The sequence below is a fragment of the Camelus dromedarius genome, chromosome 33, assembly GCF_036321535.1.
Source record: "Camelus dromedarius isolate mCamDro1 chromosome 33, mCamDro1.pat, whole genome shotgun sequence".
NCBI classification, from domain to species: domain Eukaryota; kingdom Metazoa; phylum Chordata; class Mammalia; order Artiodactyla; family Camelidae; genus Camelus; species Camelus dromedarius.
In genome coordinates, this window is record NC_087468.1 from 13814385 (window position 1) to 13836452 (window position 22068).

Sequence of the window (22068 nt, forward strand, 5' to 3'; positions counted from 1 at the left end):
AAAAACACATGCCCATCTTTCTTGACTCTAGATCACCAGCAGGGGGAGATAGGACACACTCTGAGAAGGGACCAGAGCCCCAGCTCTCCTGACAAACATCTGAGGATTTAAACCCACATGAAACGTCCATAATTTGCATATATCCTTCCTCTCACATCTGAAGTGACCCTGCCTCTCAGAATCTTATAAGAAGCTCCTTGTCTTGAGATGCGGTCTGAGCGGCAGAGACAAGTCAACAGCAGCAAGACGGTGTTTCCATCCCAGCTCCTGAGGCTGCTGCTCCTCTGGGTTCCAGGTGAGAATATCGAGACAAAGATAAAAGGGGGACATTATTTCAATGACTGATTTGCTTTCTTTACCACTTGAAGTAGGCTTACTGATTAAGTAAGAATTAAAAAAAAAAATAATCTTCTTCCCCATCTAACTAGAAGAACGGCAACTTCCACATACATAAGTTGTGTTCTGCTAACGTCTCCCGTGTGCTTTCAGGCTCCAGTGGGGCGACCGTGCTGACCCAGTCCCCAGCCCTCCTGTCTAAGGCTCCAGGGGACAAAGCCACCATCACCTGCCGGGCCAGCCAAAGCGTCAGCAACTACTTGCGCTGGTACCAGCAGAAACCAAATCAGCCTCCCAAGCTCCTTATACAGTACGCTTCCCAGACCATCTCAGGGGTCCCCGCCCGGTTCATCGGCAGCGGATCTGGGACAGATTTCACCCTCACCATCAGCAGCCTGGAAGCCGAAGACGCTGCAAAGTATTACTGTCAGCAGAGCTACAGTTCTTCTCCCACAGTGCTACAACCTAGAGCAAAAACACGCTCAGCCTGAGTGAACAGAAAACTAGGCAGTACCGTGTAGCTCTGCCCCCTGCAGGCGCAGTGGGGTGCCGCCCTGCCCTGCACCCTACGTGCGGCTCACCCCCCCCCACCCTGAGGCTGACGCCCAACACGTCTGCTCCTGACTTGGTTTCACCTTCACCCACAGTAATTTGTCCCGTTAGATGAAAAAATTTGAAGATCGATCTCTTTTCATCTGTCTACATGCCTACATAAATTATTCTTTCCAAGCTGGTAAAAAAAATTTTTTTTATCCCTTCTTCGTGGGCTACCGTTATTCATTTGGGTCTAAAGGGAATTAAATGGGGGAAGATCCTGAAATAACCAAGATAGGGCTTGAAACGTAAATGATGGGAGAGCCCAGGGATTCAGGTTTTGTGTATCCTGGGTCAGAGGAGAGACAGATAAGGCCAGTGAGGAGGCAGACCCTGAAGCCTGGATATTTGTCAAGTCAGATGAGCGTTAAGATTCACTTGACAAGTGGAGCATTTTGACTGAGAATCCAGAAGGCTCTAGACAGTGAGCTCCGCACATATGAAGACGGGTCCATGGGCAACAGGACTATAGACAGCTAGCTAGCTCTCGGAGAAAGCAGCCTCTCCCAGAGAGGATGCTTAGTTGGAACAAGGGGAGGAATCTGAGCCCCTTGTTGTAAATATTGGGAGCACTCGAGGGTTCCCAGCCGGGGGAGGTTAAAATCAAGAATCCCCAATTTCCCCATTTAGATTCTTTTCTGCAAAGATTGCACGTATCAAGTCAGTGAACAAGTGAGAAGGTAGCTTCACCCTTGGTTTGCCTGCATTAAACACTGTCATTTCCTTGAAGATGAAGTTTTTGTTCGAGTTTGTTTGTTTTCCTGGTCAGCGTTACATCGGACTGAGTGAGCTACATGCTTGTTGTTAATGTTTGGAGAAGTTCATGTTTTCTTCCCACTTAGAAGCCAGTGGGGACACTGTGTGGACACCATCTCCAGCCTCCTCCCCTGTGTCCCAGGAGAGAGGGTCACTGTCACCTACAGGTCAGCCAGAATATTCACACTGTCACAGCCTGAAAGCAGCAGAGCCCAGGACCAGCTCCTGAGCTCCTGCTCGCTCACGCTGCCCCCTGGACACGGTGCCTGCCCGGTCAAGGGCAGCAGTCTGGACAGACATCGCTCTCACCATTGGCAGCAGAGCTGCCTTTCAGGAACATGGGACCCCCCTCCTCTCACCACTCTGGGCACAAAGCTCACCCAGCTGCATCTTCAGCCCTGGGGCTCTTATAGTCTCTTGGGCTTTCTCAGGGGAACAGGGTTCAGCCAGAAGCTCTGACATCGCATCCCCTCTCCTCCTGACACTCCCTTCCCGTCTCCTCTATGGTGCACCACTCGGGCATCTCGTCTACATCACTGAGCGAAGTGCTTCATTGTTTGTCCAACCTCCTGTTCTGAATTCACTGCCTCGAGTTCATCCTTATGTTACACACACGTGTCCTCGTCCTCAACGTCTAGACACTTGTTCCTCCCCCACATCCTGGCTCATTGTTACTCTGGTAGCTGAGAGCACAAGGGAGGGTGGAAAAGTCAAACATTTTCGTTCCACATGTTGATTTATACAAATGATAGTTATGAAACAAACTGACCAATAAACAAATATAAGGCTGAAAAGCTGAAAAATGAAGTACCTGGATAAAATCACATGTCTTCAAATGTTTATGGGACAACACTTAGCCTAAGGACGGAAGCACATCAGAATTTCAGGACGAGATAGTTACAATGTATTGACTTGATTTATTTAAAAGTGGATGTTCAAGTCCCCTTTTCATCCTACAGATGTTACACTTGCACGTAATTTGTTTGCTTTACCAACCGTTGTCCTGTCTCACAAATACTGGGGGAGGGACTCCCCTGGCCCTCTGGGCAGATGGGGGGACAAAACTGCACTTTAGAAATGTGTGCTCGTATGTCAAGATTTGTCTTTAGATTGTTCCTCAGGCACCCATAACTAACATTTTATAGATTATTGATTCAGGACAACTTGAAGAACCATGGGCCCAAATTAGCAGGTTACCTGCTGCCCAGCAGTGACCAGGAGCGTAGCAAGGATGAGCCCTAAGTCAGCTCGTGTCCTCGTGACCTTTAACAGGGTGCATCGTGTCAACCACTGGGAAGTAGCCCAGGTACCGCACTGACCGCCATTTACACGTAAAGACAGAGAAAGTGAAACACATGCATTTCCTGAGAGAGAAAAATTCACCCGTCAGCCACCTAGGCATCGAGGGAAATCCTGGATATGTTACAATTCCGGGTTACTCCAAATGTTTCCTTCTGTTTCAGAATTAATTAAGTTCGGAGATAAAATTAAGTTTGGAGATAACATGGCTGACTTCCACGTCACCAGTACCAGGATCTATTAACCTGCAACAAATTTTGTTACTAGCGCTCCTTATCTCTTCATTTTGTTCTGTGGGTTCTGAGGGTATCACAAATCTAAGGCAAACTAGTTTACTAGCCCTAGAACCTTAGCATTAAGCCAGAAACTTCACTAACCATGAAATACGCACTTCAGAGTCTCCATGTCGTCACGAGACTCTCCTGCTTGCTTTGCCTCACACAGGGAGACCTGGTGCATTTGTTTACCCTTGCGTAGATCAGTAACATAAATTCTTACAGTTGTTTTTGAATTTCAGCCAGAGCTGCTAAGGTACCGGAATAAAAGAGAGCCAAACAGCTTCTGGACAGTAGAGGTTCTTAATTCCAACGGCACAGGACAAGAAAGATGAGTAAGGTCTGCCCAAGTCAGTTCCTGTGAAGAAACCACAGGTTCTCTTTATTAAATTTTACAATTATGTCCTATGACTGCTCAAACTAGCCCATAATTAATAGGATTTCATTTGATTTATTGCTATTTATTCAGATTTGGCAAAGGGAGAGTATGGTCTTGAGAAAACAGAAAGATCAGGGCTGTAAAGACATGTTCCCATCAGCTCAGGTAATGAACACATTCCCAGAGCCTTCTCTGAGCTCCCTGTAAGCCAGAATATTTATCAATGAACTTATCCCCTCCTGAGTGACAATTACAGTTTTTTAAACAGATGACCAACGTCAGTGACAGGTGCCTTTGGGCTCAGGCATTGGCTCTAGTGACCTGGGCTTGGGGTGCGCCCTCTGCTGGACGGCTTGATCCCAGTTCTCATGCAAAGAGAAAGCAGCATTTTTCCATCAGAAAGTACATTCAGTTGGGCCCATAAGGAAACAGGCCTCTTACTAATTTTCCATTAAGAAAGCATCTTTGTGTGCTAGGAATAGAGTCAGAATAGAGAGTGACCATATAAATTTTCACCAAAATTGGATCACTTGCGAGAATAAAAAGGTGATGCAGTTAATGATAAAACTGCAACTGTATCAGGCAAAAAACAAACAAGAAAAAACCTTAGTTACCCTCAGATATGACAATATAATGAGAGAAAGTCAGAAGAAGAAACAAGAACAAAGGTAATGTGTGAAATAAAAAAGTTAGTGTACAAAATACACGGATCTCCAAAATAAAGACTAAAACCGGCAGGGAAATGTGTCCAACACACTGTGAGCCTTCTCTGTTGCACAGCGCCCAGCGGGGCCGTGCATGGATTTCCTCCAAAGACAGGTTTTCCTTCTTTTCATTTCCGCGTGGACGACGCTGTCTACTCTAAGTAACAAATCAAGATGGAACCCATACTCCACACCCATCTCCAGAGCGTGACATTTCCTGAAATTCACAGGGACCGTGGTATGTGCGTATTACAGTTTAAGTCTTGGAGAGTCATCTAACTTCTTTCCACATTTTTAGAAGGAAGAAACCCTATTACAATTAGAAGCTTTTAGACCCTGAGGACAACTAAGGTCCACAAAATACAGAGATGGTTTTATCTCAGAGACACCAGGGAGAAACTCCTCTGGGACTGACTGAAGCCGCACTGGAGTGACCTCCCAGGAGGCACTCCACCCTCCAGGAGGCCTGCTTCTGCACCTGCAAGGCCACGAGCATCCATCCCCGTGCTGATTTGCATGTCTGTCCCCAGAGACCATTTCTGCTCTTCGTGGTCCTCATAAGTAGGCTGCTTAGTGACTCTGGGGGGAAGAAAACAAGAAAGAGCCTCAGGGAGGACCTGCATTGAACATGGGTGTCCTGACTCAGCTCTCCTGCCTTCTGTTCCTCTGGCTCCCAGGTGAGGAGGGGCGTGCAGGGAGCACCCCCGACACGATGGGAGTCCTCAGCCCCTAACGGGCAGATCCTCCCCAGGGTCTCTGCGGGTCTCTGCCCTTAATCTCCCCTCGGACACCCAAGTGCAGCTAAACCTGCTGGGAGGACTGTGGCTTGGAGTTTATGTAACGATGGTAACTTGACATTTTGCTTCCTTCTCAGCTGCCAGCGGGAGCGCTGTGCTGACCCAGACTCCAGCCATCCTCTCTGTGTCCCTAAGGGAGAGCATCTCCATCACCTGCACGGCCAATGAGAGCGTCAGTGATTACGTGAGCTGGTATCAGCAGAAACCAGGACAGGCTCCTAGGCTGCTCATCTATGACGCTGATGATCGTTATCCTGGTGTCCCAGACAGGTTCGTTGGGCTTCAGTCTGGGACACAGTTCATTCTCACAATCAACAAGGTAGAGGCTGATGACGCTGCCAGTTATTACTGCCAGCAGGGTTACACGGTTCCTCCCACAGTGTTACAGCCCTGAACAAAAACCGCCTCCCAGGCCGGGTGTGTGCTGCGGGCGGGGCTTCCACAGCTGCCCTCGCCCTGCGCTCTGCTCAGGGGGCGGGGTTTACTGTGAGGAGGGTCTGCAGGGAGGATGATGCCTTGCACTGGGACTTCAGGCCTTGGAAGGCATCCTTTGTTGACAACATAAAAGCCCCAAACTTCAACTCAATGAATTCTAAAACTGAGATTTCTACTTCAGGTCTGCAAAGGAGTTTATCCACAACACGGCCTCTGAATCTCTTCTCTGAGAAATGTTTTTAAAGACAAAGAGCTGAAGCCAAACAAATGAGAGTGCGTATTCACGGCGCTCTGACTGTGACCGCTGCTCCTGACGCTACGGCTAATAGCAATAACAGGCGCCACCAGCAACTGTGCTGCCAACTGCCAGTTAATGAGTCATAAGGGCTGACTGTGTTGAACACTGTACTTACAGCTCACTCCCCTAGTGCGATCGGTCTCACAATTATCTAACGATGAGAAACCAGATGTATTCAGAGCTTACGTTACTCAAGGTCCCAGGGCTTATAAAGGAAGAAGATGGAAAAAGAATCGGTTAATCTGACTCCATCACTAATTCATTCATTCATTTAAAAAAAAAGTCCGTACAACTAAACCCAGTAAAGTGCATTTGCTGGATATAAAGTGAATTTCTAGTGTATACCTGGGTGAATAGAAACATATACACATTACTCCTCAACCACCTCCCAGCTCAAGATACAGACTGTCTCCAGCATCCCAGAGGCTCCATCATCCTCCTTTCCTGTCAGTTCCATGCCCCATCCATGACCATCAAAGACCATCACTGCTCCGTTTTCTATCCATGTCGATCTGATTTTCTCTGTCCCCGAACTTCGTATAAATGGAATCATACAGTATATACCGGTTGATGTCTTGCTTCTTTTCATCAGCATATTTTTTTCACTTCATCTGTGTTGTCAGTGTGGCCATAATTTGTTCCTTTTTAGTGCAAAATAATCACTATATATATATATATATATATATATATATCACAATTTATCATTCTTCAATTAGTGAGTTGTTTTCATTTTGAGGCTCCTATTAACAAAGTTTTAAAGGCCATCCTTGCAATCGGTGTTGTGCACTTAGGACCTCAGTTTTCTTAGGTACTTTCCTAGGAATGGAAGTGACCTCAGGTTGGCATAGGTTGGCCTTTAATAAACAATGTCAAATAGTTTTCCAAAACGATGAACATCTTACACCCGACCAACCTCGCATAAAAGTTCCAGTTGCTTCCAACCCTTTTCAGTACTTGGCACTGTCAGGCTCCTATTTCGTGTTCGTGTCGGTAGGTCTTGAAGTGCTGTTGTGGTAGAACTTACGTTTCCCTGGTGTGTGATGACAGTGAGGACCTCCCCGTATGCTCCTCATTTCCTCGCAGCTATTTGGAGACATTCTTTCTTGGGACGTGCTTGTTCCAGTTATACTTTGCCTTTTTTGAGGAGCTGTTTACATATTTTTAAAATAAATCTTTTGTCAGAAACAGTCCTTGGAACATCACCTCCCAGTGTGTGGCACGCCTACTTAGTTCTTAATGATGTCTTTGCAAAGAGATTCTTGATATTTGTAGTCTAATTTATAGGATTTTTCTCTTGTGTGTGCATGTGTGCATGTGTGTGTTTTGTTGGAGACAGATACTGCCCAGCACTAAATGGAGTTTTGAGCAGCAAAGTATTGTTTAACCTCCACAGGCTTTAGATTCCAGAGATGGTGGGGAAATCCCAATTCAAAGAGCACTGACATCGGACTGGAAACCAGACGTCATGTTGAATGTGGCCCCACTCTTGCATAGAACCTGGAAACCAGTGATGACCCCTTACAGGTGTCAGAAGTAAAACATGTTTGAAAACGTGCAAGAAAGACGGACAGATGAGTATGGAAATGACACTGTCAAATAACAGGAAAAAACCTCAGGATGTTTTCTCCACCCGTGGCCACAAAAGGAGCACACACACCACTGAGATGTCAGGAGGGGCTCTGACTATGTCTCTGCTGATAACGGCCAGGAGCTCAGCCAGATGCCAGGCACCACCCACCAACACCATCATCACTTCCGTACCCATCTCATTGCTTGCCCTTAGCATCCAGGAATCACTTCACAGCTCCTCCTGCTGCCCCTTCTCCCAGCAGTCTCCAGGGTCACCGGGCAAATACACAAGTGCAAGACTCACAAATGACACAACTGATGCTTATTCAGCTGAGAGCAAGTTCCCTCTGTCACATACTGTCCCAAGCAGAGTACAGGTCTGGGGAAATAATTCACACCAAGAAAGTGTGTTCAAAAGGGCTGTGGTGAGAGGTCCCTGTACCAAGGGAAAGAATGTGATCCAGTCATTGACCGGCATCAGGGGACCTAGATCAAGGTGCCCCCTCTTGCAGAAAGGCATCAGTACAAACCTGCAGGTCTCCCCAGGCAGCGGTCATAGTTTGAAGGCCTGTAGACGGGATTTGACATGTGCTCACGTCTGCAGTCACCACCTGGCTTAACAGAAAGGATCGGTGTGGTCTAACTTTCCAACTTGTCAAGCTTTGTGGACACAGAATGTCAGTGACTAACAGGACAAATGAAAACAATGGCTTTGGCTAGATTTATACCCGTAGCTACATCCAGGATAGAAAAATTAACAGAAGAGATGTCTTTCAATATCAAATTAAGAATCATAAGCTTGGGCCCCTTTTCTCTTCTAATATGGATCCGCTAGGATCATACTTGAAACTGCAGAGTGCCAAGTGAACCGCATGCTAGCCATCCTCAGATCGTGGCCCTGCCCTCTGTCTCCATGACTGGACCACACACAGGCATCCGTGTACAGTTGTTGGGTAACCAGTGCCATGGTCACCATGACTGATGCGGCTCACAGATGCCTCCACGCTGACCCTCCCCGCAGCTCTCAGCATCCCTGGTCCCTGGAAGAATGGCCACTTCTTCTCCAGGAAGCAAGCCCATAGGCCTGCCCTTGCCCTCATCTCACTGCTGAGCTCACAGCCTCATTGCAGGTCCCACTGCCTGTACACAGTGTCCGGTTCTCAAGAAGAGGGTGATCTGTGGGCCAGAGAAAGCCGTCTTTCCCTGGTCTCTCTGGTAGAAATCCTCAGACCATCACAAGCTGAATCACTCCACCCACTATCTTGAAGGTGGAAAACAATCACAGTTTGAAAAACATAAGACAGGGAAGAAATTTAAATCTCACAAGCGTGTCATCTAGCCACAGACTCCACATTTGTCTACAAACGGGTCTCTGGGGTCCCAGACAGGTTCAGGGGCAGTGGGTCAGGGAGAGATTTTATGCTTAAAATCAGCAGGGCACAGACTGGGGATGTTGGAGTTTGTTACTGCATGCAAGGTACACATGATCCTCCCGAAATGGTCCAGCCCTCAACACACACCTCCCTCTGTGGGATGGCCCAGCTGCCCACACGTGTTGATTGTCTGGAAAGGAGGCACAGCAGATTCCCTGAGTCTGTGCAAGAGGAGGCGCTGGGGATCTCAGGGGACTAGGTTGCTGCGGAAGGATCTGTCCCGTCACTGCCCGGGCCCCCGGGGTACCTCCCGGGTGTGGCTGTGTCTCCCACAATAGCCTTGTCGTGACATAAGGAGCAGGAAAAATATAGGATTCCAGTGAGCTCTGAGCAGCCAGACACGGCAGAAGGGAGAGGTGAGTTCAAACCACCCTAATTCTCCCTGACGGGTGTGCAGCTGTAAATCAAAGGCCCCACAGCCAGGCAACGGAGAGGGACCGTGGCCACACAGGACAAGGGTGGAAGGCTGTCCACTGGGGTTTATTTTTTAAACTCAGTAGATAATCAGTGACTACGGGATCAAAGCCACAGAGCTGGCTGCTCACATTTGCAGAGTTACCAAGGATGGCCGCTGTCGGGGATGTAAAGCACCGTGGGCTGTAAGTGGAGAAAAGACGGACAAAGAGGACACAGAACGTGAGCATGGCGTTGGGAAAGCAAGTGTGACCTAGAGCCCTGGAAGGGAGGGGAGAACCCAGTTCTGAGACAAAAACCATGAGCTCAAAATGCAGAAAATCAGAACACGAGATGCTGAGCAAACAGCCAGGTGGGAGAAGACGACTCAGACAAGCAGACGAAGGTCTGATGGGGAAGCGACTGATAACAGGAAACTGAGCAGTGAACCTTGAGCGGCTCCCAAGGCAAGAAAGCGATGGGCACAGGGAGATAGAATAAAATTCAAGGTTACAAGGCCCAGGGCTGAGACCTGATGCCTCAGGGTGTGAAGCACACTTGTCCCTTCTCCGCAAGACACAGTAGAAGCTGTGATTGGCTCAATAATATAAATCTATCTGTATGGACAGCGACACAGACTTAGGTGACGCAAAAATTCTTGAACAACGTAGAGGAGACACAGCCTCTCCTACAGCTAAGAGAGACGCAGGGCTGAGCAAGAAAGCAGCAGCTGGTGCGGTGGGGCAAACACTCACTGACCCGTGGCCCTGGGGAGGAGGTTTTTGTTTGAGGCTGAATCACTGTGGGTGGAGCACTATAACCCTGCTGGCAGTAATACACTGCCGCGTCTTCAGGCTGGACGCTGCTGATCGTGAGAGTGAAATCTGTTGTGGACCCACTGCCGCTGAATCGATCAGGGACCCCCGATGCCCGGGTGGACGCATAGTAGATGAGCCTTCTAGGAGACTGTCCAGGTCTCTGCTGGTGCCAAGCTAAGAGGCTTTTCTGGCTGGAGCTGGAAAACACACTCTGGCTGGACTTACAGTTGATAGTGACCTTCTCTCCTACAGATGCAGTCACGGAGCTGGGAGACTGGGTCATCACGATGTCCCCACAGACACCTGCAATCATAACAGTGACCATACATTGCATTATTACTATATTAAAATATATGTCTAAGAAACATAGGGTTTATTATTATCATAAATAATCAGTGTTCTAGGTTAAATCGCTCATTTACTGTACATGGTAAAATCATTTTTTAGTTTTATAAAGACATCTCTCCTCTCAACTCTCACCTGAGACCCAGAGCATCAGGAAGGTGAGCAGGTGTGGCTGTGGCCCCATCTTGCTGCTGCTCACCTGTCTGGTGCACTCAGGCCGCGTCTCCTGGAAGCCCCTTTAATAAGAGCTCTGAGCAGCCAGCCTAGGACTCCGGGGGCCTATGCAAAGCACCAGGACATGAAATTAAAGTGCCTGAGCACTGAGCTGTGGCGACAAATAGTGAAAAGGAGATAAAAATATCAGCTCCCCAGGAAGTGTGAGCGTATGCCGACCAGAGGCCAGAAACCGACTTGACACTATGAGTTTTCAACACAGTTCAGCAAAATTCCGAAATGGAAAATTTTCTTAATATCAACTCCAATTTTTCAAACTAGCTCAAGGAGACTCAAAAATATAAATTAACTTATATTAAAAAAAATGCAATTGTGAGTATGTGTACAGAACTTATTTAAAGCATGTATACGTGGTGTCGGTATATGTAATATATTCACTGAATAGGAAGAGGGCAGAGTGAACACATTCGTATCTCTAGCTCAGATTCTCTTTTGAATTTTAAAATTCATCTTTGTAGTCCCTCTTGGACATCTCATACACACCTTAGTACATCCAAAATCATGCCTCTCATCTTTCCCTCACCACAAGGCTGTGTCAGGAAACCAATCAACCTTGTCACTCATCTTTAAGTCAATCAGTTAGTTTCTCAAATACCGTTGTTGTTTTTTTTTTTTAACATTTTTTATTGATTTATAATCATTTTACAATGTTGTGTCAAAGTCCTGTGTTCAGCACAATTTTTCAATGATACATAGACGTATACACACTCATTGTCACATTTTTTCTCTGTGAGCTACCATAATATTTTGTGTATATTTCCCTGTGCTATACGGTATAATCTTGTTTATCTATTCTACAATTTTGAAATCCCAGTCTATCCCTTCCCACCCTCCGCCCCCCTGGCAACCACAAGCCTGTATTCTCTGTCTATGAGGCAAATATCATTTTAAAGCCTCTCAAATTTCTTTCTCTAAGTGACCTCAGGTGTCACAGCGCCTCCTGGGGGTAACACGTGGAATAGCCTCAATTCTCAAGCCCTGCTAAGAGTTTATTCCTTCTCCAAGTCAAAAATAGTTATAGAATTACACAAATAAAAATATGGTGAGCTCTCCTAGGCATAGGGCGTTCTGAATAACTCCGTTAGAGCCCTTGACTTCACAAAGCTTTCATTTTAATGGCAGGGACAGATGATAAACAAACAAGATTGCTGCTGCTGTCCCCGCCCTTCTCCCTCTGAGGTCCCGCCCCTGAAGTAATGTCATTACTCAGGGTGCATGGGGCGATGAATGAAGGTGCACTTAGTGTGTTTCCTAGTCCCACATCGTGAACAGACTCAGGCGAAGGAGGAACAGGGTGGAGGGTGTAGCTCAGGGGTAGAGTGAGGGCTTAGCTTAAGGTCCTGGGTTCAATCCCCAGCACTTCATTAAAAACAAAGTAATACATAAACAGATAAATGAATAAACCTACTTACCTCCTCCCACCCAAAAATATTAAATGAGGTTTAAGAAAGAAAGAAATAAAACTTTCAAAAGAAGGGCGGGGGGAGGACATATCAGTGCATTTTAACACTTGTGCTCCTTGGAGAAAGAAAGTTAACTGTAGTCTTGTTAACTGTCAGCTATCCAGGTCATCTAACAGTGACAATTTGACTCCAAATATTATTAATGCACACACATTGCTCCAGCTCTGATAGCCTTTGCACAGCCACCAGCATCCTTGTGCCCCCTGCATGGGTGCACTCCTCACTCCGTCTGGGCGCTGACTCCTGCCCCAGGGGCCCCCACGCATGTGAGGGTCCTCCGTTACCCCCCAGAAGCTCACACACCAAAGCTGGGAATCCAGCGCCGCTGCCCCTCGCTCCAGCTCCAGTGACCCTCGCTGCACGTCCAGCCCCACCCCACGCAGATGCCCTTTCCATATTGTGGGCGCCAACCCCACACAGCTCCTCTGCTTTTACCTTCCTGCGGGGTTGCGTCCTCACCAGGCTTGGGCCCTAATGTCCTGAGTCCAACCATTGAAAACAATGTTCTCTTCGGATCTGGGAAAGAGTTGGGGGTGGGTCGGTAGAATATGCCGATTTGGGGAACCAAAAGGACATACATGAGTATTTGGTCCAGGGAGGATGCCAGCTTCTAAAGAAGAACATCCTGGGTTAAGAGGGGGTGGAACACACAGGCGATAATGCGTGGAGGGCAGGGAACATCCAGCAGGGATGTGTGTGATGACAAACAGAGCTACGAAGCTGGCTGATACTTCCCAGACGTGGAGACAGAAAAGTTCTGTCCTCGACTGGCCTTGATGGAAATGGGGGGGCAGCACGCTCATAAATGCTCAGCTGGAGGTGACAGGTTAGTGATGAAAGGTCCCCAGTGTCTGGTCCTTTCTTTTCAAATCATGGTTGTGCACATAATGTATCGTTCCCCTACTTCATAGCACCTCTGGCTGGTCACACTGATCATTTACCTCACCAAGAGCATCAGAGAGTCAAAGAGAAAGCCTCTCTGGGCTCAGTGATATCCAGAGGTTACAAGTCAAAAGGGGTTAGAAGATTTCTTGCATCTTTGGTGTTGGGTCACACCTGCAAGCCCCTCGTCAGCTGGAGAGATAACAAGAAAAGCAGGTTTTAAACTTTGAAGGGAGAAAAACAAAAATCTACTCTAACCATAGGACAGTAGGCTGATTGTATCCTGTGGCCCTTCTGAAGAAACACACTCTCTGCAGGCTGATGTGTGCTGCCCTGGTCGGACCTGAGACACCTGGGGGACCCTGCACCTGCGCTGTCACTGAGGGGAGGCCAGCTCTGCAGCTGTGCCCCGCCCTGCCCCACCCCCTGCTGATTTGCGTGGTCCCAGAGCACAGCCCACCGCCCAGGACACTTATTAATCGTCCAAACGCACCCTGTGCAGGAACCAGTCCCAGTCAGGTCTTAGCATGGACATGAGGGCCCCCGCTCATCTCCTCGGTCTCCTGCTGCTCCGGCTCCCAGGTAAGGACGGAGACGCTGGGATTTACTCAGCTCTGGGTGGTCAGTACCTCCTGGCCCTTCAGGGAAGTCTTCTTATAACGTGATTAATTGTGTGGATATGTGTTTTTATGTTTCCCATCTCAAGTGCCAGGTGTGCTACTCAGATGACCCAGTCTCCCTCCTCCCTGTCTGCATCTCTGGGAGACACAGTCGCCATCACCTGCCAGGCCAGTCAGAGCATCAGCAGTTACTTAGCCTGGCATCAGCAGAAACCAGGGCAAGCTCCTAAGCTCCTGATCTATGGTGCATCCAGCTTGCACACCGGGGTCCCTTCCAGGTTCAGTGGCAGTGGATCAGGGACAAGTTTCACCCTCACCATCAGCGGTGTGGAGGCTGAAGATGTCGGAACTTATTACTGTCTGCAGCATAACAGTTACCCTCCCACAGTGTTACAAGCCATAACACAAACCACCAGGGGAGGCAGACGTGTGAGGCTGGGCTGCCCCAGCTGCTCCCCCAGGTTCCTCCATCTGCTGAAAGCCTTTCTCAGGTGCACCCATGTTTGAAGGGCACTGGAAGGTTTTGGTAGAAGCCTCCTTGTCACCTTAACTCCCTCACCCTCCTCAGCCCCAGCAGCACAGACGAGACAATGTCTCTCCTGTCTAATAAAATCAGAGATGATCTGATTTTATGACCCCTGTTTCGTCTGGGATGTGGCATCAGGGCTCGTACAGCAGGGGTGAAGCCACCCTGTCTCCATATATTTTGTTATACTAGACAACAAAAGAATGAAATGATAGAAAATTAGCATTTTGGATGCTGAACCACAAAATCAATTAGCTACAAAAACCTAGCATTTCCTTCTTTGCTTATGACTACTGACATCAAGTTTGGGATTTAAACATAGTGACTGTGAATGGGTTACATCAACTTTTAAATACAAAAAATAGTGCCCCAAAGTCTCTAGGAAACAAGTGTTTCTCAAAATCTTTGCTTTGCTGTTTTCAGCCTTTATTAAATTAGAAAAAAATGTGTTTATCACCCTCTACATGTGCATTACACATAACTTACACCTTGATACTTTTTGAAACAAGGGATTTTTTTCCACCTTCATTCCACTGACAGTAAATGTAAGGCAGTAACAAAAGGAACATTTCCAGAGTGTTGAGAATGGCAGTGGGTGGTCTGACTAAAGCCCAGGACTGCAGGCTTCTCGACCTGGGGGCTCCTGTCTTTGCTGCGTTTAAATGGCCACCGAAGGAGGACGCGTGCCTTGCGGTGGGCAGGCGCCGCAGGGGGAGCAGCGGCCCGGGGGCTGGGGGGGGGGGGGCCGGGCCCGCAGCTCCCGGGGGGGCTGCATCGCTGCGGAGGGAGGGAGGCGACTTGCCCGCAGCACTAGAGGGCAGCGTCTGCGGCCTCCAGGCTGCTGTTGAGGAGGGAGACATCTCTGTGGGACCCACTGCCACTGAACCGCCGTGACGCCCCAGCTAGTGACTTGGAAGCTGGGAAATGAGTGGCTTAGGTTTTCCACGTTTCAGCTGGAACCAGTTTAGACAGGCTGTTTGCTCCACGCGTGTTGACACTGTCACTGACCCTGCGGGTGACGGTGGTCCTCCCTCCAGGAGCTCTGGACAGAGGGTCCGGGGACTGGTCAGCCCAGTGTCACGGTAAGGACCTGAGACTAAACAAAAAAGAGAAGGGAATGGAGGGAAACAGGAAACCATGGCTCTCCCTCCCTGCATTTCCCCCTGAAAGTGTAAGACTTTGTAAAATGTGCTCTGTGACTCTCAGTGAGAACATGAACAACACTCCTTCAGCGTGTGTGTTTAATACTAAATACAATTGAATGTTCCCAGCTTAAAACAAACCTCCTGTCTGCACATTTCATTGTCCTGAAGGCTCACCTGGGGTGCAGAGCCCCAGAAGCCCCAGAAGCCCCAGGAACAGAACTGGTGACAGCTCCCTGTGTGACCCGCCCGCTGCTCCTCGGGGCCGGAGGGAACATCCTATTTATGAGGCTCTGGGAGGAGAAGTGAGCGCCCAGAAGGACCCGCAAAGCAGAGAAGGCAGCAGAAAGACGCGGAGGCAGATGGCGGCTGGTTTAGGGTGTTTAAAAGAGAAGGTCAGACTGTACTTCAATCAACAAAATTACATAATACACTACAATTTGATTATCCATTAATCTATTGATGGACATTTGTATTATTTAGTGATTTTAGTTATTAAAATTGAAGTTGCTGTGAATATTTTTTTAAATAAAGGGAGAGAGGTCAGAGACTGTGACCCGGCGCCTGGAGTCAAGGCCACGTGAGTGTTTAACAGGAACACGTTTCTCCTTCTTGAAGCTTGGAGGGATGTATTTTCTAGTTTTCATCACACCCCAAAGTCGTTTTGAGGATTATGTACCTGGTTCTTTACATTTGGTTCTTCCATTAAATGAGCAAGAATTTTAAAATGATCCCTGAAAACAGTCCCTGGGTCAGCAATCGTCACCTGCCAAGAGCATCTGTCTCATTAAATGAGATGCCACATGAATATACTTTCTTTTTCACCATAAGTTACTACAAGATATTGAATATAGTTCCATGTGCTACACAGGATGAACTTGTTGTTTATTTTATATACAGTAGTTAGTATCTGCAAACCTTGAATTCCCAATTTGTCCCTTCCCATCCCATTCCCTTCCTGGTAACCATAAGTTTGTTTTCTATGTCTGTGAGTCTGTTTCTGTTTTGTAAAGAAGTTCGTCTTTTTTTTTTTTTTTAGATTTCATATATAAGTGATCTCATATGGTATTTTCCTTTCTCTTTCTGGCTTACTTCACTTAGCATGACAATCTCCAGGGCTATCCATGTTGCTGCAAATGGCATTATTTATTCTTTTTTATGGCTGAGTAGTATTCCTTGTGTAAATATACCACAACTTCTTTATCCAGTCATCTTTCGATGGACATTTAGGATGTTTCCATGTCTCAGCTATTGTAAATAGTACTGCTGTGAACATTGGGGTGCATGTATCTTTTTGAATTAAGGTTCTCTGGATATATGCCCAGGAGTGGGATGGCTAGATCATATGATAAGTCTGTTTTTAGTTTTTTGGGAAATCCCCATACTCTTCCATAATGGCTGCACCAAACTGCATTCCCACCAACAGTGTAGGAGGGTTCCCTTTTCTCCACAGCCCTCTTAGCATTTACCATTTGTGGACCTAAAGTTTCCACATTCTGAGTCTTCCTTCAGCTAGATGTTTGACTTTGGGCAAGTAACTTAACATACCAGCCCAAAATTCATCAAAGAGTAATGCTTTTGGAAAACACAGAAATGGAGAAATCTGAGTCAAAGGAGAAAAGATAACTACAAAGATCCTTAGTTTTCTAAATAACTATGAAGGGATTTTTATGCGAGTTTAATAAAGTAGGGTGGTTAAAAAAAAATCAAGATTAAGGTGAGACTATGAGCCTTTGTCTGAATGATATACAGCTAACAATCTCAGCTATTCAGAGCTCTTTTTCTTTGAAATTATTGGGAATTTTTCCTTCAAATTTAAAACTCTTCTCTGGAGAAAGAAAGCCTTTTGCATCCAGAAATGCACTGAGTAATACATGCTGTCTGAGAGGTCCTAATTTAGTTTTTTTTTTAATAATTAATTAATTATAAAACAGCTTCTGTGGGAGATGCACACACAGAGACACACAATTGGGTTTAAAATTTTTCTGTATGTTACTCATTTGTTGAAATGAGCCTAGAGACCCCGGGTGGAGGTGCCCAGGTGGAGAGGAGCATCTGACAGGGCTGAGCTCAGTGAGCAGCCGCCTGGAGAGGTGCTGGCTGAGACCTGGAGCTCTGTGGGAGGATCCTCCTTACTGTGCTGGCAGAAATCCTCTTCAGCATCATCAGCCTCCACGGGATGGATTGTGAGGGTGAAATCAGTCCCAGAACCGCTGCCACAGAACCTGGCTGGGACTCCAGGTTCTCGACAGGTTGCTGCACAGATCAGGAGTTTGGGAGGCTGTCCTGGCTTCTGTTTACACCAGTTAACAAGGATAATAATGCCCAAAATACCACTGACTCTCCGACTGGCCCTGCAGGATATGGTGGCCAACTCCCCTGGAGATGCTATCACAGAGGCTAGAAAACGGGTCAGTACAATGTTCCTCGTGGAGCCTGGGATCATAAACAATAAACATTAAACCTAGCAGATGTACTGAGGTCACCCCAATGTAGACCCATTGCATTGGTGACACTTGTAATCATTGTCAGGAGTAACCAGAAAACAGTATGAGTAGCTTAAAACATACAAATGCTTCAATTCCAGACCAAGAACCCAAAGACATAGAGAGCCTGGCGACCCCATGAGTGTGTCCAACATTTTCGCCATATTTCCCTCTCTCCTCAAGTCCAGAGCAGCATGATCCACAGCAGGGGGAGCCCCAGACCTCTGAGAGCTGAGCTGGAAGCTACTCCTCAGGGACCCTGACAAGAGGTCTTCAAGGACTCCGTGAGCAGTCTGGAGCATTGTCTAGTGGCGAATCAGCTCAGAATAGCGTGGGTTAGTCCTCAAGGGGACACGTGCTCTTATTATACCCAGCGGGACTTGAGGTCACCAAAATTTTCCAAGTGTAGCTCAAGCATGTCCCAAGGGATTTTTGTAAACCATTTGTTGAAGCTTCACTTTCTAGTCTGCCTTAAAAATGCCATGTGGGGGCGGGTCCTCGGGCTGCCCAACCTGAGGATATAACTTGTTTCAGGAACACCTGTGAACCCTGAAATTGAAATTTCACATAATGACAAATTATAATGCATTTAAAGTTGTGATCATTATTTAAACAAGAAAACAGCGAAATTATAACAGAGTGAAATAGGGTGGCCTGTTTCGATGGGGAAGGGAAGTTGGCTACAATGAATAGCCTTTAAACCAAGTCCTGAAATGCCATCAAAACCAGAAAGAATTAGGAAGCTGAGCATGGACACATGACGAAGGCTGGGACCTAAGCTATCGGTGAACCTGTCTTAGTCTGGAAAAGACAGAGACTCTCCATCAGCTCAGTCCAGAAAGCTAATGTTGTGTCCCCCGTTGATGCCCTCCCAAGCTGAGGAGTCATGCCTATTCAGAGTGAAGAACAACCAGCCCCTAACTTCCCACTCAGACAGCTTTCCGATCACCGGAGGTTACAGCTGAGAAGCCCCACGTCCTCCTGCAGCAAGATATGATGTCCCAAAGACACTGGGAGTGGTGGTGTAATTGATATTAGATTGATTTTAGACTATGAAGTGAGTAGAGAGATTGATATATAAAAATTACTCTTGGAAGTTTCAGAGTACAAGATTCCAACTGAGAAGGTCACCTAGTAATGTATTCTATTTAATGTACTTATGGACAAATACATACAATAGCATTTTTAGAATTTTAAAAACGATTTCAGTCCAGGAAAATTGCCTTATTGTTACATGTAAAAGAGCAGCTGATGGATATATTGCCATATAATTTATTTAATTCTGCATAATATTATTTTTACTCAACAAGCAAAATCCTTGACAAGGTATCTAAAGTAAGTCATCATCGTCAACCCTGAGGACACCAGAAAAGCTAGCAGCTACTCAGGCTGGAATCATGAAAACTGGGTTCTTTCTCTCTGAGACTTCCCAGTCAGGAGTCTCCTGGTCTCCAGTTCTGCCTTTTCAGAGGCCATCGCTGATCAGAGAAGCAGGAGGAAGGGAGCATCAAAGGAGGAGGAGCTTGACAAATATCAAGACAGGTAGATGTCCTCAGTCATCTTCCAGCTTTCTCGTCCCTGCACAAAATGTCAGTTACTGTGAAGTAATCATTTGTCATCCTGCCCTCGCATGGTAGGATCTAGGTGTTCAGGCTATGAATACCAAGCAAAGGACTCAAGACTTCCCAAGTGGGTCAGGCCCAAGCTCTCATGGGGTCTTTTTTTGTGGTTCCTGCAGAAGATAGCAGGCTACATGAACCCCACAAGAAAATGAGAGACATCCACTTGAGAAATACTGGGCTCTTCCCTTCTACCAGAAACTAATACAGTATTGTAACTCAACTATACTTCAGTTTAAAAAAAAAAGAGAATTTTGGATGTGAAATCTGAAGGGAGAAAACAGAAATGGCCACCATCCCCCATGTATTCATCTATAAAAAAAAAAAAAGTAGGAACTGAGTTACATATAGGCCTCAAAACCTAGAAGAAATGGATAAATTTCTAGAAATGTACACTCTCAAAACTGAATCAGGAAGAAATAGAAAATATGAAGAGACTCATTACCAGTAATGAAATTGAATCAGTAATTAAAAAAAAAAAAAACCTTCCAACAAACAAAAGTCCAAGACTAGATGGCTTCAAAGGTGAATTTTTTGAACATTTAGAGGAGAGTTAACACCTATCCTTCTCAAACCATTCCAAAAAATTGCAGAGGAAGGACATTTCCAAACTCAATCAACAAGGCCATTATTACCTTGATACCAAAATCAGATAAAGACACTACAAAAAAAGAAAATTGCACAGGCCAATATTTCTGATGAACATAGATGCAAAAATCCTCAACATTCACTTATGATAAGAACCCAACAAAGTGGATGCAGAGGAAATAAACCTCAATACAATAAAAGTCATATATGACAAGCAAGAGCTACCATCATACTCAACAGTAAAAAGCTAAAAGCTTTTTCCTCTAAGATCAGGAACAAGACATGGATGCCCAATATCACCACTTTTAGTCACATAGTATTGGAAATTGTAGCCACAGCAATCAGACAAGAAAAAGAAGTTAAAGGTGTCCAAATTAGAAAGGAAGAAGGAAAACTGTCACTATTTGCAGATAATGTGGTACTACATATAGAAAACACTAAAGATTATAAAGCAAAAATTTATTTATTAGTGTTATCATGCACAGGGAAGAGAGAGTTTATCCATCAGTGCATGAGCACACTGGCCTTTCTTCTCAGAATGCAATTGAAGCCATGATTGTCTCAGTTTTATAAATCTATCTGTATGACCAACACAATTTATCTTTTGTTTGTTTGTTTGTTTGTTTTTACTGAAGTATAATTGATTTACAATACTGTGTTAGTTTCAGGTGTACAGCAAAGTGATTCAGTTATATATATTTTTTCAGGTCCTTTTCCACTATAGGTTATTACAAGATACTGAACATAGTCTCCTGTGCTATAAAATAAATCCTTGTTGTTTATCTATGTTATACTTATTACTGTGTATCTATTAATCTCATACTCCTAATTTATCATCTCCCCTTTCCCATTGGTAACCATAACTTTGTTTTCTATGTCTGTGAGTCTGTTTCTGTTTTGTAAATAAATTCACTTGTATTATTTTTAGATTCCACATATAAGTGATATGATATAATATTTGTCTTTCTCTGTCTGACTGACTTCCCTTAGTATGATTATCTCTAGGTCTATCCATGTTGCTGCAAATGGCAATATTGCATTCTTTTTTATGACTGTGTATTATTCCATTGTGTATATATTCCACATTTCTTTATCTAGTCATCTGTTGGTGGACATTTAGGTTGCTTCCATGTCTTGGCTATTGTAAATAGTGCTGCTATGAGCACTGAAGTGTATGTATTTTTCTAAATTAAAGTTTTCATCTTTTCTGGATATATGTTCAGGCATGGGATTGCTGGATCATACAGTAGCTCCATTTTTAGTTTTCTAAGGAAACTTTATACTGTTCTCTGTAGTGGCTGTACCAAATTACATTCCCACCAACAGTGCAGGAAGCTTCCCTTTTCTGCACACCTTCTCCAGCAGTTACCACCTCTGTATTACTCCACTCTACCAGCTGAGCTATCAAGAGTGCGTCCAGCAGTTATTATTTGCAGAGTTTTTGACGATGGCTATTCTGACTGGTGTGCGGTGATACCTCATTGTAGTTTTGATTTGCATTTCTGATAATTAGCGATACCGAGCATTTTTTCATGTGCCTGCTTGTATGACCAACACAATTTCAAGTGATGCAAAATAAGCTGAACAATGCTGACAAGGGTCCATGACATCATAACACAGACTTCATAGAAAGACTTCCTAGTGCAAGAGACACAGAACAGACGAATCCACTTAATCTTCCTTGGAGATCTGCACATTTCCCACGATTCGGCCAGGAGGAACAGCCCCTCGTACAGCTAAGGACAAAATAAGGTGAACAGGAAGGAAGCAGCTGGTGCAGTAAATACTCACTGACCCGTGGCCCTGGGGAGGAGGTTTTTGTTTGAGGCTGAATCACTGTGAGGGAGCACTATAAGCCTGCTGGCAGTAATACACTGCCGCGTCTTCAGGCTGGAAGCTGCTGATCGTGAGAGTGAAATCTGTTGTGGACCCACTGCCGCTGAATCGATCAGGGACCCCCGATTCCCGGGTGGACGCATAGTAGATGAGCAGCCTAGGAGACTGTCCAGGTCTCTGCTGGTACCAAGCTAAGTAGCTTTTCTGGTTGGAGCTGTATAACACACTCTGGCTGGACTTA

The 22068-nt window shown here is 45.9% G+C and overlaps 1 protein-coding gene and 1 gene segment (V, D, J or C); both read left to right on the forward strand.

Annotated features, from left to right (window-relative positions):
- Nucleotides 1–202: 202 nt before the first annotated feature.
- Nucleotides 203–22068, forward strand: part of LOC116149497 (immunoglobulin kappa light chain-like) — a 48437-nt gene continuing 26571 nt past the window's right edge. The window contains exons 1-4 of the mRNA XM_064481714.1: nt 203–295; nt 490–825; nt 4928–5020; nt 5218–5512. Of these exons, the coding sequence (XP_064337784.1) occupies nt 208–295; nt 490–825; nt 4928–5020; nt 5218–5512 (812 nt within the window). The 5' untranslated portion in view covers nt 203–207. The remainder of the gene's footprint in view (nt 296–489; nt 826–4927; nt 5021–5217; nt 5513–22068) is intronic.
- On the forward strand, nt 13538–14144 carry LOC135319868 (immunoglobulin kappa variable 1D-13-like). The segment is given in 2 exon segments: nt 13538–13592; nt 13716–14144. Coding segments are annotated over 2 exon segments (477 nt in total).